This window comes from Candoia aspera, chromosome 2 (genome assembly GCF_035149785.1).
Source record: "Candoia aspera isolate rCanAsp1 chromosome 2, rCanAsp1.hap2, whole genome shotgun sequence".
NCBI lineage: Eukaryota > Metazoa > Chordata > Lepidosauria > Squamata > Boidae > Candoia > Candoia aspera.
Window position 1 is genome coordinate 144,459,438 of NC_086154.1, and position 18,370 is coordinate 144,477,807.

An 18,370-nucleotide genomic window follows, 5' to 3' on the forward strand; every position below is an offset into this window, starting at 1 on the left:
CACTGCTCCTACAGAAAAGTACAAGAAATAATTTTAGAAGAAGTCAACGTACACAATTTATTGTGATAACAAATTTCAGTGCTTTGGTTGTACCAGAGAATCTCCACTCGTCCCTGTGGCTGCTTTTTAATGTAGTGCATCAACACCATCTCCCCAACCTCCCCATCCTTTAAAATAATGAAACTCAATTTCTTCATTATGAAATATTTGTACTGCATTCTGTCTCCAGTGTTCCTGCTCATATTGTCTGCTGGATTATTATTATTATTATTATTATTATTATTATTATTATTATTTAAGGAGAAGCCCCCATCACTGATTATTTGCATCACACCAAGTTATTTCCACTCTTCACTTGTTATCCTTTCATATTGCTTTAAGTCTCAGGTAGCCATCTAAGCTTTTCCAAGCTGGTGCTCCCCAGATCCGAGATGTTACAACTTAATTCCCAATGAAAATGCTCCACCACCACCACCACTGCCCCTCAAAGAGAAATAGAAGAATTTTAATTGGGGAAGATTAGAGGGATAGTTAACCCCTGTCTTCCTTATGAAGGCTCTATATCAGTTTGAAACCAGCTTCAGACCTGTGCAATCACATGCAGCTCTACTAATTTTGGGCAGCTATTTTTTTTTCTGCCTCCACTGCAGAAACAGAAACTCTGTTTCTTTGAAAAACAGAGCAAAGCTGATGTTTTCACTGCAGTGTTGCAGCTCTACTGAACTTGCAGATGGTCCAGTTGTCCATCTGTAGGCATTCTTGCCTCATCTCACTCTACCAAAGCTCCCAGATTTTAGTCAGACTTCAGCCATGTTAGCAGGTCTTTCAAGGGGAAAGGGGGCTTGGCAGCTCTGCAGTTTCCCCTCATATAGGGCTACCAGAAAACTCTATTTCTGGTCACGTAGCAGTCACCTGGATTTTTGCTGCCCAAATCTAGCAGCACTACCTTCATTAGATCTGCTCAGAATTTCTTGATATATCTAGACAAATGTATAGGGTGGAAAATAAGGAAGGGAAATGCAAGCCATTTGTTTTAATTCCCTTTGCATGGTGGGAGGTGGGGAGGTGAGGGAATGCTTGTTTCTCCAGAACAGGGTGGGCTGAGTGATCCTTCGTTTTTGTGTTCAGCAGAGTTCAGTTAGCAGTGGTGACAATGATTGCAGATCATTTTCAAGTTTCTTTTGAGGCACTGGGGAGGGGAAACAGTGACAGTGTAGAAGTGCTTTTGATCTTACCACAACATTGCTGCTAAAATTGTTACCAAACATCTTATTAATAGATGCTCCCACATATCTTAGTGGTCATGGCCCAGTAGAAAGGAGGGCGGAACAGAGGTTCTGTTACATTATTTGCCAAGCAACAGAGTAAACATTCTGATCAGTGGCAGTTGGCTGCAGCCTATATAAGAAGCTTGGCTACCTCTGTTCTTTTTGCTGGAAACTATGTCTAGCTCAGGTGTGATCCCTGATCCCTGTGTAGGAAGCTCACTCTTGAACCTCAGACCTTGGACTGGCGGCCAACCTTGACCTAGCTCTTGAACCTCGGACCAACTTTAGACAACTCTTCTGAACATTCCTCTTTGAAAACACACTTTGCAGGCAAGCCTTTGCTTTACTTATTTATTTATATTTCAAATTTCATTGCTGCCCATCTCTCACGAAGTGATTCTGGGTAGTTTACAATAAAACTAAAAATAAATACAGATTAAAATACACTAAAAACATACTTCTTAAATACATACATACATACATACATACATACATATAATATAAAATATAAAATCCAAGATGGTGGTATTAAAAGTTTTTAATTTAAATTTGTAAATTTATAAATTCATGGAGCTTCTTTAGCGTGCTAGCCACCCCCAGGTTTGGCCATGCCCCAAGTGAGATGGCAGAGCCAGGTTTTTACCCCTTTCCAGAAGGCCTGTCGCACCTCTGGGGGAAGAGTATTCCATGGGGCGGGCACCATGGCAGAGAAGACCCGCTTCCTGGGCCCCGCCCATCAACATTCTCTCATGGATGGGGTCCGTAACATGCCCTCTCTGCCTGACTGGGTGGGACGGGTCAATGTAGGGGGGATGAGATGGTCCCTCAGGTAACCTGGACCCATGCCTTGTAGGGTTTTAAAGGTTATAACCAACACCTTGAATTGGACCCAGAAGCAAACTGGCACCCAATGCAGCAAAGATGTTATATGTGCCATCCTTGGGGCATCCAAGACTACTCATGCAGCCACATTTTGAACCAGCTGTAGCTTCCAGATACAATTCAAGGCTAGCCCCATGTAGAGCACATTGCAATAGTCTATGTGGGAGATGACAAGGGCATGAGTGACTGACCGGAGGGCTTCCTGATCCAGGAAGGGGCATAAGTGACACACAACATGAAATTTAGCAAAGGCCCTCCTGGCCATGACTGCCACCTGCTCTTTGAGCAGGAGTCATGAGTCCAGGAGGACCCCCAGTTTATGCAATTGGTCTGTCTGGGGCAGTACAACCCCATCCAGAACCAAAGATGGTAAATTCCTGGATACAGAGGAGCCCCCAACCCACAGCCTCTCCGTCTTACCAGGGTTCAGCTGAAGCCTGTTGTTCCCCATCCAGGCCCCTACAACCTACAGGCACCGAGAGAGCGTGGTCACAGCATCACTTAAATCACCTGGGATGGAGATGTATAATTGAGTATCATCAGCATATTGATGATACCTCATCCAATGGTGACGGATGATCTCTCCCAGTGGTTTCATGTAGATGTTAAAAAGGAGTGGGGAGAGTACTGAACCCTGTGGCACCCCACAAAGGAGGGGCCGCTGGCCGGATCTCTTGCTCCCTGTCAACACCAATTGGGACCAGCCTTGGAGGAAGGAGGTGAACCAGCACAAAACTGTGCCACCCACCTCCAACTCCCTAAGCCGACTCAAAAGGATACCATGGTCGATGGTATTGAAAGCTGCTGAGAGGTCAAAAGGAGCAAGGATGGATGCCCTGCCCCCATCCCACTCCTGCCAGAGATCATCCAAAAGTGTGACCAGTGCTGTTTCCATCCCATATCTGGGCCTGAAATCAGACTGAAAAGGGTCCAGATAATCCATTCCATCCAGGATCCTCTGAACTGCAACGCCACCACTTTCTCAACCACCTTCCATAAAAAGGGGAGGTGGGAGACTGGATGAAAATTGTCCAGCACGGTGGATCCAGCAATGGTTTCTTGAGGAGGCTGGTTGAAATTCTGCCAATCAGCAGGATTAGTACAGGACTACATACAGTAGATCAGTGGTCTAACTTAGTAGACACCTTCAGTCCCTGTTAGCTCCAGTCTCTATGGCCAGTGGTTAGGGTTTATGGGAATTCAACATTTGGGAACTTTAGGTTGGGACAATCTAGAAATTAGGGTGTTTGTGCCATGGTGTCCATGCTCCCTGGGACTGCCCAATGATATGAAGCCAGGGCAGAGAAAATGAGTCAAGATGAGCCTTGTCATCCATGTGGGAAACAGAGAAACTGTGCCATTCTTCCCCAACTTAGTGCCCTCTAGTGATGTCAGGGGTTCAGCTGTTGTAGTCCAAACATATCTAAAGGATTCTAATTTTGAAGTCAGTGCCATACTTTTTTTGTATTCCAGTGTAAAGTTAAATTAGTAGTGCTTAGTCTGGCCCCAAATATGGATTTGTCCCGTTTCTCCATCGGAGGAGCTGTGCAGTGAACAATATGGACTTTCTTCATGCCTGCTTTTGTTTGGGGCCAAATCCAAGTCAGATTTTCCCCTCTACAGCAATCTTCTTAAAGCTGGGGGCTCCTTCCTAAGTATGTCCCCTTCCTTCAAAGGCAAGTTTTAAAAGGAGTGTTCTCCTCCCCTTCTCCACTTTCATCAGTATTCAGCTCCATCTGGTTCCATTACATTTCATGGGTGCAAAGCAGGCAAAAGGAGCTGGAATTCCAGCTGGTGCTACAGACAGCAGGTTTCGCCTCAGCTCCCAGAGGATGATGCTTCATTGTGAGCTTGTTGAACCAGGAATATGAAACAATCTGGTCTGTAAAACTTGTGGGGTGTCATGCGCTGCCTACCTCCGAATAATTCTCAGATGCTGATTCTGTGGAACAGGCTCTGATTTATTCGCAGTGTAGGTACAGTATAGGAAAAAAGCTGAGAGTGACAGGAGCGCGCCGGTGCGGGGTTTAAATACCCCGCGCCGGTCAGCGCCCCCTCACTCGCGGTTACGTCACCCCCCCTTTGTCCAACACGTTGTCCTGCCGGTAGGTGAGGGGTTGCGAGGCCCCGCTGGCGTTCCGGGATCGCCCATCATCGGTTTCTCTATTCCTCCGGTGATTGCTGTCAGCTGGGCGATCTCCGTTGCGTTAGCGCTAACAGCTTGGGTGTGCCTCGCGATCCGTTTAGCCATTGTTTCTTGTCCTTCAGTCTTTGTGAGTTGATGGCTACTTATCTTGAGCCCCTTCCCCTGTTTACTTGTTATTGTCATGTGTGCCATTGCGCTGATGTCTTCAGCTCAACGGCACTCATGACATACTGCCCCCTGTCCGAATAGTGCCCCCCCCCGGTTTTCCGGGTTTTTTTTCAGGAGAGCTGTCAAAATGGTTTTTTTTTTTTTTTTTGAAATTCCCGCCGGAGTATTTTTCGCCCCTCCCTTTGCCCCGCCCTCTACCACGTGCCTTCCTAGGGTGTGTTCTTAGTGCGCATGCCCAGGTCACACCCTGGCGTGCGCATGCTCCGGCCACACCCTGAGTTTGGCTCAGTTCGACGAGGAGAGAGGCATGGCTGGTCGGGTGCTTATCAGCTCCAGGTAGGGCCCTTCTTTTTTATTCAAAAGTGCGTCGCCTTTGTTATGTGTGCTCCTGGGCGTTGCCCCCAGGATGCCCTGTTGACTTGCTTGCCACTCCCCCGTAGGCCCGGGGCGGGGGGAGGGTGCTGACGACCACTTGTTACTGCCTCGTGGGCCCTGGGCGGGGGGGGTGAGTCCCGGGGGGGGAGGTCCACCCAAGTCGCGGGCTTGGGGGGGCCCTTTCCCTTGGGGCACGGTAGGCGGGGGGGGCCCGCGGGGGAGGGGTTTTGCAGGTGCCGGCTTGCTAGCCTTGATTTTGGCTTGTCGGGGTATGCCCGGTGAAAAGCCCGGGTCAGGTCAGGCGCGTTAACGTTGTGCGCCGCCACCCATTCTGGGTGGGGGAAGTGTTTCCACCTGACCAAATAGTGTAAAGTTCCCCGTTGCCTGCGAGAGTCGAGTATGTCCCTTACGTCAAAGTGATGTTGCCCGTCGATCATCACCGGTGAGGGCTGTGGCGTGCTTGGGTGCCATCGAGAGGTGGTTGCCGGTTTCAGGAGGCTGGTGTGGAACACCGGGTGGAGTCTCCGTAGGTTGTGTGGCAGGTCCAAGCGTATTGCCACCGGGTTCACTATCTGCATGACTCGGAACGGCCCGATGTACTTAGGCCCCAGTTTTTTCTAGGGTTGGGGTGACTTTAGGAATTTGGTGGATAGGTAGACCATATCCCCCGCCTGGAACGTCGGTTGTTGGCGCCGGTGCTTGTCGGCCTGCTCTTTGTAGGCCGCCTGTGCATCCTTCAGCGCTGCCGTGATTATTGGCCATGTTTCCGCAATCTTCCGTCCCCAGTCGCTAGCGTCCACCTGTGGTTCCGGGGGTTGTGGTAGCTCCGGTATGGGGACGAAGTCGCGTCCCGAGACTACCTCGAACAGAGTTTTCCCTGTGCTCGTGTGGACGGCGTTGTTGTATGCGACTTCGGCGAACGGGAGCAGTTCAGCCCAGTCGTCTTGATGATAGTTAGTATATGAGCGTATGAATTGCTCTAGGGTGGCATTGAGGACCTCTGTGGCTCCGTCCGTCTGGGGGTGCCAGGCGGTGGATAGGGCCTGTTGGGTCCCCGTCAGCTTTAGGAAGGCCCGCCAGAATTTAGAGGTGAACTGTGTGCCCCTGTCGGTCACCACACGTGCGGGACATCCGTGTAACCTGTACACGTGGATGAGGAAGAGTTTGGCTAGTTGTTGTGCGGACGGGACTGACGTGCAGGGGATGAAGTGGGCCTGTTTCGAGAAGTAATCCTTCACCACCCAAATGGCCGTTTTCTTCTGGCTGGGTGGGAGGTCCACTATAAAATCCATAGAGATTTCCTCCCATGGGCGGGAGGGTTCCGCCACCTGTTGTAATAGCCCCGCGGGTTTGCCTGGTGCCCATTTGGCCCTAGCGCACGTTGGGCAGGACGCTACGTATGCTTTCACGTCTCGTCTTAGCGCGGGCCACCAGAATTGACGCCTTGTTAGGTGTAGGGTCTTGAGGAACCCAAAGTGTCCCGCTTGCTTGGCGTCGTGTGACCTATGCAAGATCGCTTGGCGTTGCGAGTCCGGGACATAGATTCTGCCTTCCCCCCATGCCAGGTCCTGTGCCATCGTTACCTTGTCGGGGTTTGCCAGGAACCAGGGGTCGGTTTTGAGGGCGGCGGCGAGGTCCGTGCGTATTCCCCCTGGTAGTTGCGGTTGGCTTCGTCCGGTCACAGGTTGTCCCGCCGTTGGTTGCGCCGTAGCGTCGGGCTGCCTCCGAGCGCCGCTTCGGGTGGTCACGGCCATCCCCAGTTACGAGGCGGATAGGACCGTCCCAATGGTGTCTGGGGCGGGCTCTTCGTCTTGGGGCAGTCGGGAGAGGGCGTCGGCCAGGAAGTTCTTTTTGCCCGGCATGAACTTCAGCTGGAAGTTGAAGCGGCTGAAGAATTGGGCCCATCGGACCTGTTTTGGGCTAAGGCGTCTGGGCGTTCGGAGGGCCTCGAGGTTCCGGTGGTCGGTCCAGACCTCGAATGGTTGGGTGGCTCCCTCGAGTAGGTGTCGCCATGTTTCTAGCGCCGATTTTACCGCGAAGGCTTCTTTCTCCCAGACGTGCCATCGCCTTTCTGTCTCGGAAAATTTCCTCGACAGGTAGGTGCATGGTTTCAGGAGTCCCGTGGGGTCCTTTTGGAGTAGGATGGCCCCCAGGGAGAAGTCTGAGGCGTCGGCTTGGACCACGAACGGCCGTTCTGGGTCCGGGTGCGCGAGGATTGGCTCCGTGGTGAACAGCGCTTTCAGTTTGTTGAATGCGGTCTGGCACGCGAGAGTCCAATTCAATACTGTGCCCGGGTTCTTGGCGCGTCGGGTGTCCCCCACCCTTTTGGTTTTGAGGAGGTCCGTTAGGGGGAGGGCTATCTCTGCGAACCCCCGGGCGAATGACCTGTAAAAATTCGCGAAGCCGAGGAAGCTCTGGAGTTGGCGTCTGTTGCGGGGGCGTTCCCAGTTCAGCACCGCCTCGACTTTTGCGGGGTCCATCTCTATGCCGTCTCCGGAGATTCGGTACCCCAGGTAGTCTAGGCGCGCTTTATGAAATTCGCACTTTGTAGGCTTGGCATAGAGCTGCGCCCTTCTGAGCTTGTCGAGGACTTGCCTGACTAGGGTCACATGTTCCTTGTGCGTTTTAGTGTAGATAAGGACGTCGTCTATGTAGACAAGGACCCCTTTGAACAGGTGTTCATGCAGTACCTCATTGATGAGCTGCATAAACACCCCGGGGGCCCCCGCGAGTCCGAACGGCAGCACTTTATACTGGAAGGCGCCTAGGGGGCAGTTGAACGCAGTCTTCCATTCGTCCCCCTCCCTGATTCGGATGCGGTAGTACGCCTCGCAAAGGTCCAATTTGGAAAAGACTTTGCCCGTAGACAGGTGGGCGAGCATGTCTTTCACCAGGGGTAAGGGGTATTTGTTGGACAGGGAAGCCGCGTTTAGGCCCCGGTAGTCGGTGCAGAGCCGTAGGGTGCCGTCTTTCTTCTCCCGGAATAAGACGGGGGCTCCGACCGGTGAGCATGCTGGCTCTATGAATCCCCTCTCTAGGTTTTTATCGATGAACTCCCGGAGGGTTGCCATCTCCTTCGGGGTCATCGAGTAGATCTTCGGTCTAGGTAAGGGGACGTCGGGCAGCAGGTCGATCCGGCAATCCGTCTTGCAGTGGGGGGGTAGTTGGTCAGCTTCCGCCTCTCCGAAGACCTCAGAGAAGTCGGCGTATTGTTCCGGTAGGTCTGCTGTGGTAGCGGCGTTGTCCTGTGTAGTCGCCTCTGCTCGTCCCACAGTGGGGTTGGTTCTGCCCGCTGGAACTGGTGCCCGATACTCGCCGTCGCCAAATGTGAAGGTGCGGGTCTCCCAGTTGATGCGCGGGTTGTTTGTCGCGAGCCACGGCATTCCCAGGACTGCAATGGGCCGTCCGATGTGGGTGACGATGAACGATGTGCGTTCGGTGTGAGTGCCCATTTGCAGGGTGACCGGCTCGGTTTGCATCGTAGCTGGTTTCCCTCCCGCTGTAGAGCCGTCCAGCTGGTGGAATGCCAACGGCGTGGGGAGGGGGAAGCAGCGGAGGTCGAGTTTGGTGACTAAGTCGGGGTGGATGAGGTTTTTTGAGCACCCCGAGTCCACTAGTGCCGCGGCCGTGGTGGCTCCGTTGCCGGCAGAGAGTTTAATTGCCGCCATTATCACGGAGCTTTCGCCGTTCCGTCGAGGTGGTCCGCGCTGCTGTCCCACCGCCTGCCTCGCAATGCGTTTCAGGGCAGGCTGGGGGCTTTTCCCGCCGACTGGTCTGGGTCTACGTTGTCCTCTTCCCCCCATTAGGCGTCCCAGCCTTCCTCTGGTGTCGCTGTGGCTCCGGTCATTCGGCGGTGAGGGGGCGGCACCGGGTTAGGTGGTTTGGGGCTAGTTTTCGGGGTGGGTTTAGGCGCACTGGTCGGCAGTCGGTTGGCGAAGCAATCCGCCGTCTTGTGCCCTAGTTTTCCACACTTCCCGCAGGGCTCCCGATTAAATTTCTTATTTGGGTATGTGGGGCCAGCCGTCCCCACGTATGGTGTGGGTACCTTTTTGCAGGTGTAGTTCGTGTCTTCCGTAGTTGCCATGAGGAAGGTGCGGTGCGCGTGTTCGGCTTTCCCCGCGAGGTGGATCCACCCGTGTAGAGTTTCTGGGTCGTCGCGGTAGAGGGCCCATTGAAGTACGTCGCGGTTGAGCCCCCTTTTGAACATTTCCAGCAGGGTGGTCTCGGACCAGTCGTTGACCTTCCCCGCGAGGGCTTTGAACTCGAGGGCGTAGTCTGGGACAGTGCGTGTGCCCTGTTTAAGTCTTTGGAGTGCGCTTTTCGCCCTCACTTTGGCTAGTGGGTCTTCGAAGTAGTTTTTCATCTCATTGATGAAAGCGGGGAAGTTGGCGAGGGCGGGGGAGCTGGACTCGTACAGTTGGACGTACCAGTCCGCCGCCCGGTCTTGTAATTTGATCGCCACGGCAGCGATCTTGTCCGCTTCGGAGTCATAGGAGTGTCCGTGCCTCCCCATGAACTCTCTGGCGTTCGTGATAAAGAACGACAGTTTCGCGGGGTTCCCATCAAAGAAGATGGGGAAGTCCTTTGGGGCCCGGGCGTTTTGTGCGGCCCCTCCTCTCGCTTCCCTGCCTGTGGTGTCGTCCGCCTGGGCCATCTGTTGACCTTCATTTGGCCCGTGGGGATTCGGCGCTTCGCTCGGGGTGTGGACCTGTGCGGGGACGTCGTTGGGCGGTGCGGGGGGCATGAGCGACTGAAGCATGGTCCGGAGTTCCTTCAGTTGGGTCTCCATGGCCGCGAGTCTAGCTCGTGCGTCCTCGTCCACGATCCGTGCCGCCGCTGGGGCCGGTTCCGTCGGTGTGTCGGCGGGGGTGGGTTGCCGGTGGGGTTCAGTCTCTCCCGGCCGTTGGTCCGCTTCCTCCGCCATCTGCTGGGTTGCTCCATCATCCTCCGTGCTTACCGCCGTTGGGTGTCGCTCCACGCCCGTTGCTGGGGTGCGATGTGGGGCGCGGGGTTCTCCGCTGGTTTCGGGAGGTATGTTGCTCCCTCCCGTGGTCGGGTTGCCTCCGTCGCCATCTCCCCTTGGAGTTGGAGCTGAGGCTCGGGTTGGGTCGGGTGGGCGTCCATGGCTCCGGGAGTCCGCGGTGCCTCTGGCCTCGGTCGGTCCTCCTCTGCTTCTTGCCGTGCGGCTCGCCCTCCTTGTCCGCGTCGCGCCGGCCTCATCTTCCTGGTCTTCTCGCCGTCTACTCCTCCCGCGGCTCGTTGTCGTCCGGTGGGGCTTGGCGAGGCTGAGTTTATGACTCTCAGCTTTATGTCATGCGCTGCCTACCTCCGAATAATTCTCAGACGCTGATTCTGTGGAACAGGCTCTGATTTATTCGCAGTGTAGGTACAGTATAGGAAAAAAGCTGAGAGTGACAGGAGCGCGCCGGTGCAGGGTTTAAATACCCCGCGCCGGTCAGCGCCCCCTCACTCGCGGTTACGTCACCCCCCTTTGTCCAACACGTCCTGCCGGTAGGTGAGGGGTTGCGAGGCCCCGCTGGCGTTCCGGGATCGCCCATCATCGGTTTCTCTATTCCTCCGGTGATTGCTGTCAGCTGGGCGATCTCCGTTGCGTTAGCGCTAACAGCTTGGGTGTGCCTCGCGATCCGTTTAGCCATTGTTTCTTGTCCTTCAGTCTTTGTGAGTTGATGGCTACTTATCTTGAGCCCCTTCCCCTGTTTACTTGTTATTGTCATGTGTGCCATTGCGCTGATGTCTTCAGCTCAACGGCACTCATGACATGGGGGCTGATCTGGAATAAATAGTGGATGGACCCTGCTTGTCCCACTCTTCGTATATCTTATTACAGATTCTCCCTATCTGCTGTAGATCAGTACCAAGTAGGAAGTCTGTCATTAAGTCAAGGGAAAATCATCAGTCCATTTGCCCCAAAATTATTGGGGTCAGAAATGCCCCTCCTTCCATTACTACCCAAAACTCCTTTGAGGTAAAGGGTTGCTCCTGTCTGAGTTCCTGGCTTACTACCAGCTTTCCTAAATTCCAGAAAATGATCCTAACAATTTGCTGAAGGATCCTGCCAATCTAACTTTAGTATTTTTTTTCCATTGAGCAGGTACAGAACATCTCCCAATCCATGGAAGTGCTGGATCTTCGGACCTACCGGGACTTGCAGTATGTCCGTAATACAGAGTCACTGATGAAAGGACTGGACTCTAGGTTGAAAGTGGCCACTGAGGGTCAGAAAAATCTGAATGTGAAAAGTTTCCAGGTAACTCTTTGCATGCCCCACACTGCAAGTGGGGAAAAAAAAGTCTGTTCAGGATGAGGATGGGGGTGCACAGTTTCCTGGTTTTAGATTTGATTCATCCCCAGTTTCATATGCATTGTCTGTTCATTTTACTTCTTTTTTGCAAATGATGTTTCCCTAATATTATGTGTCCTTGTGTGTAGTTTGCTCTGATGCATGCATTTTTATGCTTAGTTTTTTGAGGTGCAAAACATAGGGCAAAATTCTAAAAAGTATATATTTCAGTGCTCACCTGTACCCTGGTTCTTCGTGTAGTTGGAAAGATGTAGCTTCATGGTATAAATATTTAGATGGATTTAATATATCCTTACTGAGGAGTTTAATTATGATGGTTGATAGCACTATTTAGATGACAATCTCCATAACATTCAGTTTCAGGTCAGCCTGATTTCTATTAAAATTAAACTTTTTATAGAGAAGTGGTGACTGGGACTAGATGCATGGAAAGAAAACTTTTGCTGTGGATTTTGCCATCTTGGGATTAAGATAAGGGTGATCTCAACAATAGTTTTCAATTACTAGTTTGCATATAGTTAACTCTAATTCATAAGGATTGATGGGAAAGAAGCTGTCTTGTACTTATTAGCTGTCCTTGATCACATCCATCTCCATGATCAAGTGATTATTCAGGGGAAAAATTCATATGGGGCATGGAGCAGATGGGAAAGAGAAATGAAATGCTAATCAGAGTGTGCAGTTAATATCAGGAGTGCCAGTTGCTTCAGAGTATGGACTCATTTGCATAACCTTTGCAAAATTGACGTAGTTTTACTTTTGTCCCTAAGAAACCAAAATAGATAAGGAAGTAACATTAAGCCAAGCAGGAGAAAGGATTTTGCCAATTATATGAGAGCTGTTTGAGACTGGAATGGGCTGATCTTAATAAGGAAGGAAATCGGTTTTGCTTCAGATAACTTGGGTAAACGCTGAAGATGCTTTGAGGCTGATGTTTAAAGTGCAGCTACTCTATCTCATTCCTGGCATTTTAAAATAGTCTCAGTAATATCTCCTATTTGTAGCCTCCTGTTTCTTCCCACTGTTTCTTCCATTTTTTTTTCTTCCCCCCCCCCCCCAAAATAAAAATGGCTAAAGGGAGAAGGAGAGACTAAGACCACAATGCCCTCTGATTGGTGGTGTGCAGAGACGGCAGTCTGAAAGAACCCCCAGGGAATGTTAGGCAGGATTATTGATTGACCTGTAAATTACAGCATTTTAAACCCATTTTTGTACCATTTTTATGCCAATTGAAAACAAGCATGCTTGCTCTGAAGACTATGGGCATTCTGATAACATATTGGGAAAATGGATTTGTTATATATGGCATCTTCTTTGGCATTTCTAGGCCATGACTTAATTAGGGACTTTTCTCTGTTTTTTTAATGGGCCATGCTACCTAGAGTGAGCAGACTCATTTGCGCTGGAAGTGGGTGGAAAACTGTCCTTCGGAACTCTTCTGCTGTATGTTTCTGAGAACTCAAAAGGCTGGATTCTGAGGAAGACTGTACTTAAGACTTTGAGTGTAAATCTGCTGAAGTAGATAAAGTTTATTTCAGAGTTATGCAGCCTAAGTTCCCAGGGCTGGATTCAACCTCTGAAAAGCCTGGGTGCAGCCTCTGGGAGATCTCCAAAAGCAGTCATCAAATTTTAATGTTTAATATGCCAGAGAGGAAAAATTATTAAATATATGAATAGGAAATATCAAGTATCAACTATATTTAATTTTAATTAAATGGAAATTTAGGTTGTACCTCTTGTTTTGGCTTGGTCAGACCCACTACTTTTGGGTGTATGTCCCCCCATGAGCATACCACTGGAAAGCCAAATGCCTCCTCTGGCACAGAAAACATTGTATACCACAGATATATCCATCTTTGGTGCTGCCAGATGTTGTGGTAAAATGTTTTATAGTTTAGCAATACCTGTGTGGCAAAGCTCCACATGCAGAAATCCCCCAATTTAAGTCTCCAAACAGGATCTGGGATAAAACTACAGGAAAGAAGTATCTGCCCAAAGAGCGGTGGCCATGATGGACCAACATGAAGCTTGGGAGCACTTAGTTGTCCAGGTTCCTCCGGCTGACTTGGTCGATGCTGCAGGTGAATACGCAGAATAGTCATTTCTCTGGGAGGGACCAGGCAGGTATTTCAGGGTTATGTCTCTGCCAACAAAAGGATATTGAGCTGAAGGGGCCAAGAATCCGGCAGATCTATGTATGCTCACTGGGATTTGCAATGTATCCAGGCATAATGCCATCATACTGGTCAAAAGAAAGGATAAAACAAGGCTTTGCTTCACCCTGTGGTCATGGTGCTCATGTGGGATTGATATCACCTTTTATAGATAAATTAAACCAGCCATTTACTTAGTTGCCTGCAAGATGTTAGAATGTGGCTGCAGACAATCAAAGAAGGAAGCATATGTAAACTGGAATCAAGGTGTTCCTCCCTTCCCTTCTACTACATATGCTATTAATAAATGGGCTGGAGGCATAGTACAGTATACTTTCATTAGTAACCTTCCCTTTTTTTCCCAACAAGGCTGATGAATTCTTTTAAAGAAAGCTGGACAGTATGTGTGCTTTCTTTCAAATATCTGATTGGTCATAATGGGGCAAGACAATCACATCTATTGCCCAATTAGTACTCCTTTCCAGCAGCCCAGAAAATTGAGTCAGTATGCTTAATCCCATCTTGCAGATGTGCAGGGTGGAAGTGAGTCCTGGAAGAGGAAGATTGGAAGGAAGGACTTTCGGCTCATCTTGTATGCAGCACCAGAAATCCGTACATAGACACAGGGAGTTTCAGTTTACAGAGAAGAACCAAAGCTACTGATTTATTAGTTTGATATTCTCAGGCAGAGCCAGATGATATAACAGCCTGAAGTCCATTGCACAGACTCTTCATTCTTTATTTAAACATGCCCAATGTTTTAATCTCAGTAATGATCTACAACCACACAAGGGAGGGCTTCAGGAAATGAAACCAAATTCCAATCCTACTAATGCTCTCCTTTCTTTGCAGGTGGCAGCCAGTTGTCTGCACATACAACCTTGTACTGTCTTTTCTACAACCATCAGGGAGGGGCCAGACCAAAGGAGGATACATTTTTACATACAAAGCTAGTTTTTTCTTGAACTTCAGGAGGACCTCAGTGCCATGAACTTTATAAAAACAAATGTGGTTACCTAGGAGTGGGGAGGGGACGCAGTGGCGCTGCGAGTTAAACCGCTGAGCTGCTGAGCTTGCCAATCGGAAGGTTGGCGGTTCGAATCTGTGTGACGGGGTGAGCTCCTGTTGCTAGTCCCAGCTCCTGCCAACCTAGCAGTTCGAAAACATGCAAATGTGAGTAGGTTAATAGGTACCGCTTCGGCAGGCAGGCAACGGCATTCCATTTAGTCATGCCGGCCACATGACCGTGGAAGTGTCTACGGACAAATGCCGGCTCTTCGGCTTTGAAACGGAGATGAGCACCACCCCCTAGAATCAGACACAACTGGACTTAATGTCAAGGGAAACCTTTACCTTTACCCTAGTGGGGATGGGGGTTGGAGGCAGTCCCTCTCTCCAATCATTGCAAACTGACACCTTATTGAGCTGTCATCTTTGATCACTTGAATAACATTGGGGGAAATCACAGGGAGGGGAGATTTATCCTCTTCTTTCGATGGTCTCTCCTCACTTCTCACTGCTCACTGCTCGGGTCAGGGAGTGGGATGGGAGCTGGGGGCGGGGTGTCAGGTGGGGATTTCCTGTAGGCTGAATCAAGTCCTTAGGCTAAAGGTCTACCACTTCATCTGTAGACCCACAAGCTAGGAGTCATATCTGGAATACACTGGAAATAAGAATGGGATTAGCCATATCTGTGATCAGGAGAATAATTCCTTTCAAGATGAGCATTTTGGGGTGCTTTCCTATCCCATCCCCACACCTGAACTGTTGTTGCACAAGGCATTTGGAGAATTTCAAACCCTGCTGATTTATTCCCCAAAGAGACAGAAATCTTACGGCCATGTTGAGAATTGACACCTTTCCTTGCTGTGAAATACAGCTGAAGGAGAGGTAGGCGTGAGCTGCATGGCCTTGGATTTGACAGCTGCAGAAGACAAGACATTGATTAAACATTGGAGCTAAAGCAGACAGTTTGGCTGGTTTTAATCTCAACATGCAGGTGGTGAGCACCAGGGGCCACTGGGCAATGCAGCAGAGGAGTATGGCTGAGAAGTAGGGAACTTTAAGAGGAATTGGGACAACAAATGAAGGGACTTAACTGTGCATTGTTCCTACCAAACAGCTGCTCAAGGGTGTTGGGGTAATTTGACAGAATTGCCAGGGAGCCAATTGCTCAAGCCCCAAATAAAACTGTTTATTAAGGAGATGGAGCAGTGATATCAATTCAATAGGAAATAATGGGAAGAAGAGGCAGGGAAACAAAACAAAAGAAGTAAAATGGACATTTCAGGGAATAGTTAAATATTTCAAGTGCTAATGATAGTGCAACATCACTTCGGCGTTATCTTGAACATCTAAAAGAAACTGGTGATTTGCAGAGAAGCAGCTAGGACATAAAATATGAGCACATGATGTGTTATAAGTTGAGCCATCTCTGTTTTTAATAGCAGAGTGGCACTATCAGCAACCCCAATGGAAGGCAACTAGCACATTTGTCTGATTCTTTGAGCATGCCACTTGAGCACCATCAACAGCAGAATCCTGGAGAAACTGGCTGGAGTAAGCTCCACATTCATCAGTGAGGTCAGCAGAAGAGCAGGGGAAGTTTCTTGAAAGTGGTGAGGAGCACCTTTACATGCAGAATGTCAGGTTCAGTCTCTGGGATCACCCGATAAGGCTGAAAAAGTCTTCTGCTCAAGATCTTGGCACTAATCAGTGGTAATCAGTGTGCACAGCCCTGGGCTAGAGGGACCATTAGTTTAGTTTAGGATAAAGCAGCATGCCAAGTATTGAAGTAATTAACAGCAGACTGAGGAACAAAAAATGATTCCAAATTCTCATGAAATGTCTCCCCAGTTTTGACCTGGCTCTGTTTCAGAGTTAAAAGCAAGGCATTAAGAACTTTCCATTGTTCCAGGGTTGTTATTTTTCTTATTGTTAATTCTGTTTCAATGCTTACTGTATGTGTGCAATTTGCAGCAGCTTTCTATTCCTTCATGACTTTTCCATTAGCACTTCAACATTACCAAACTGATGTGAAAAAGGCAATGCAAATTATCAACTGCATGTAGGTAAAACAAGGGTGGGAAACTTGTGACTCTCCAAATATTGTTAAGCTATAACTTCCAGCATCCCTCACTACTCATTATGGTGATGCAATGTTGTTATCTCTGATAACCCTTAATCGGCTTTTGCTGACCCCAGGACTGAAATGACGATGCTTTATGGATTTGTTTATAGGTGGGCTATGGGAAGAAGAAATCATTTGTTATAGTATTTTAAGAGGAGGTGATAGCCATGTGTGGCGCAGAGTGGTAGGCAGCAGTATTGCAACCAAAACTCTCCCCACAACCCGAGTTTGATCCCAGTGGAAGCCGGATTCTCTCTCGGGTAGCCGGCTCAGGTCGACTCGGCCTGCCATCCTTCCAAGGTTGGTGAAACGAGTACCCAGCTTGCTTGCAGGGAAAGGTGACAACTGGGGAAGGCAAAGGCAAACCACCCCGCTATAGTCTGCCAAGAAAACGTCGCGAAAACGGCATCCCCCCAAAGGGTCAGCCATGACTTGATGCTTGTGCAGGGGACCTTTCACCTTTCACTTTCACAAGAAGAGGTGATAAGTTAGTAAAATTATTGTGAAGAAGGTGGGAAGTCACTTCTTTATATATTTCTTTTCTTTACTACATTCTCTCTTTCCTTTTTTTCTTTCTTTTCTGCACCTTCTACTTTCTTTTTATTCTTCTATCTTTTTTTAGTTTGTTTTTACTCTTGTAATTATAAACTTTAATAAAATCACTATTAAAAAAGAAAAGAAACTGCCACCAGCCACAGGGTTTTGGCAAATGCACCTGCTATTTGCAATATGAGTTTGCTAGAGCAGTGCCATCTTGGTAGGACCAAACTCTCACTTAACAAAAGGATCTGAGGGCTGGGGGGTAACCCGGCATTTCAGAATAACAAACCGCACCCTTGGTTCATCACATTCGTATGACTTACAAACATACAGAAGCAACTGATACGTTGAAGTGGCTCTTGACCTGTAGAAGTGTGTGGGCACTGACTTTGTGCATTGGAAGGATTTTTTACAGCAAGTAGGATTTGGTGTGGCCATAGCAATTTCGGGCTGGCCTTCCCCCAGAGTGAGGGAATATGCTGAGGAAGGTTTGCTGGTGAATGGATTGCTTTGCCTTAGAAATGGTTATTCTTGATAGTCCCAGTTTGCAGAGCTGACTCATGAATCAGCCAGGGGAATATCATCTTTGCAATTAAAAACCCAAGCAAATCAACAAAATCCTTTCCCCCACCCTCCAGGCACCTGCGAGGAGGCATTGGCACTGCTGATAAATGAGCACAGACCTTCCACATTCTGGGCCCTTTGCCATTCAATTACCTTTCCTGGTAATTTTTCAAACCCAGCCAGGGCGATTACAGCCATTTGCTGAGAATAATGGGCATTTGGTTTGTGCTTGGTTGAGAAGGGAGTAGTGAGCTGGAGTGTCCCAGTGACAGCTGGGAGAGAGCTGGCTGCTCAGAAAGTCTCCCTTGATTAAACCCCAGGCTGCCAGAGTCTACATTCCCCTCCATTCATGTCTGCCATTCTATGCTACATTTAATTGCATGCCTGGCTGTGATCAGTTCAGGGTCAATCCTCAGAAGTAGGCTATCAGGATGAGATTCTGCTCTGTGTAAGGAACGGCAAGTTTCCTGTGTCACTAGAAGGTAGTTAAGGTAGCAGTCTCAGGATATCCAACCATGTGAAGGAAAGATCTGAGCAACATGGTTAAGTCTTTTAACCTTTCTTTTGTTCCTTGGTCAGCTTTTCCCTACTTAGTTGGTTTCCAGCTCTCACTCTTGGATGGTCCTACGTTAGAGGTGATCCACAGGCCACACGGAACACTCAACACCCTAACTGTGGTCCTCATGAGTGGGTAGGACCTTTTTGCATTGGGCTGGGGAGGTTTTAAGGGCCAAACATCAGACTGATATTTTTTGCTTCTTGAACCCATTTCTTCCCAGATGCTCAATGAACAGCCCAAAATGTTCAGACTAACATGCTCCA

General features: G+C 49.3%; 1 protein-coding gene across 1 annotated transcript in view; it reads left to right on the plus strand.

Moving 5' to 3' along the window:
- Positions 1-18,370, plus strand: part of OLFM2 (olfactomedin 2) — a 173,114-nt gene that overhangs the window by 120,001 nt on the left and 34,743 nt on the right. The window contains exon 3 of the mRNA XM_063293986.1: positions 10,952-11,107. Within this exon, the coding sequence (XP_063150056.1) occupies positions 10,952-11,107 (156 nt within the window). The remainder of the gene's footprint in view (positions 1-10,951; positions 11,108-18,370) is intronic.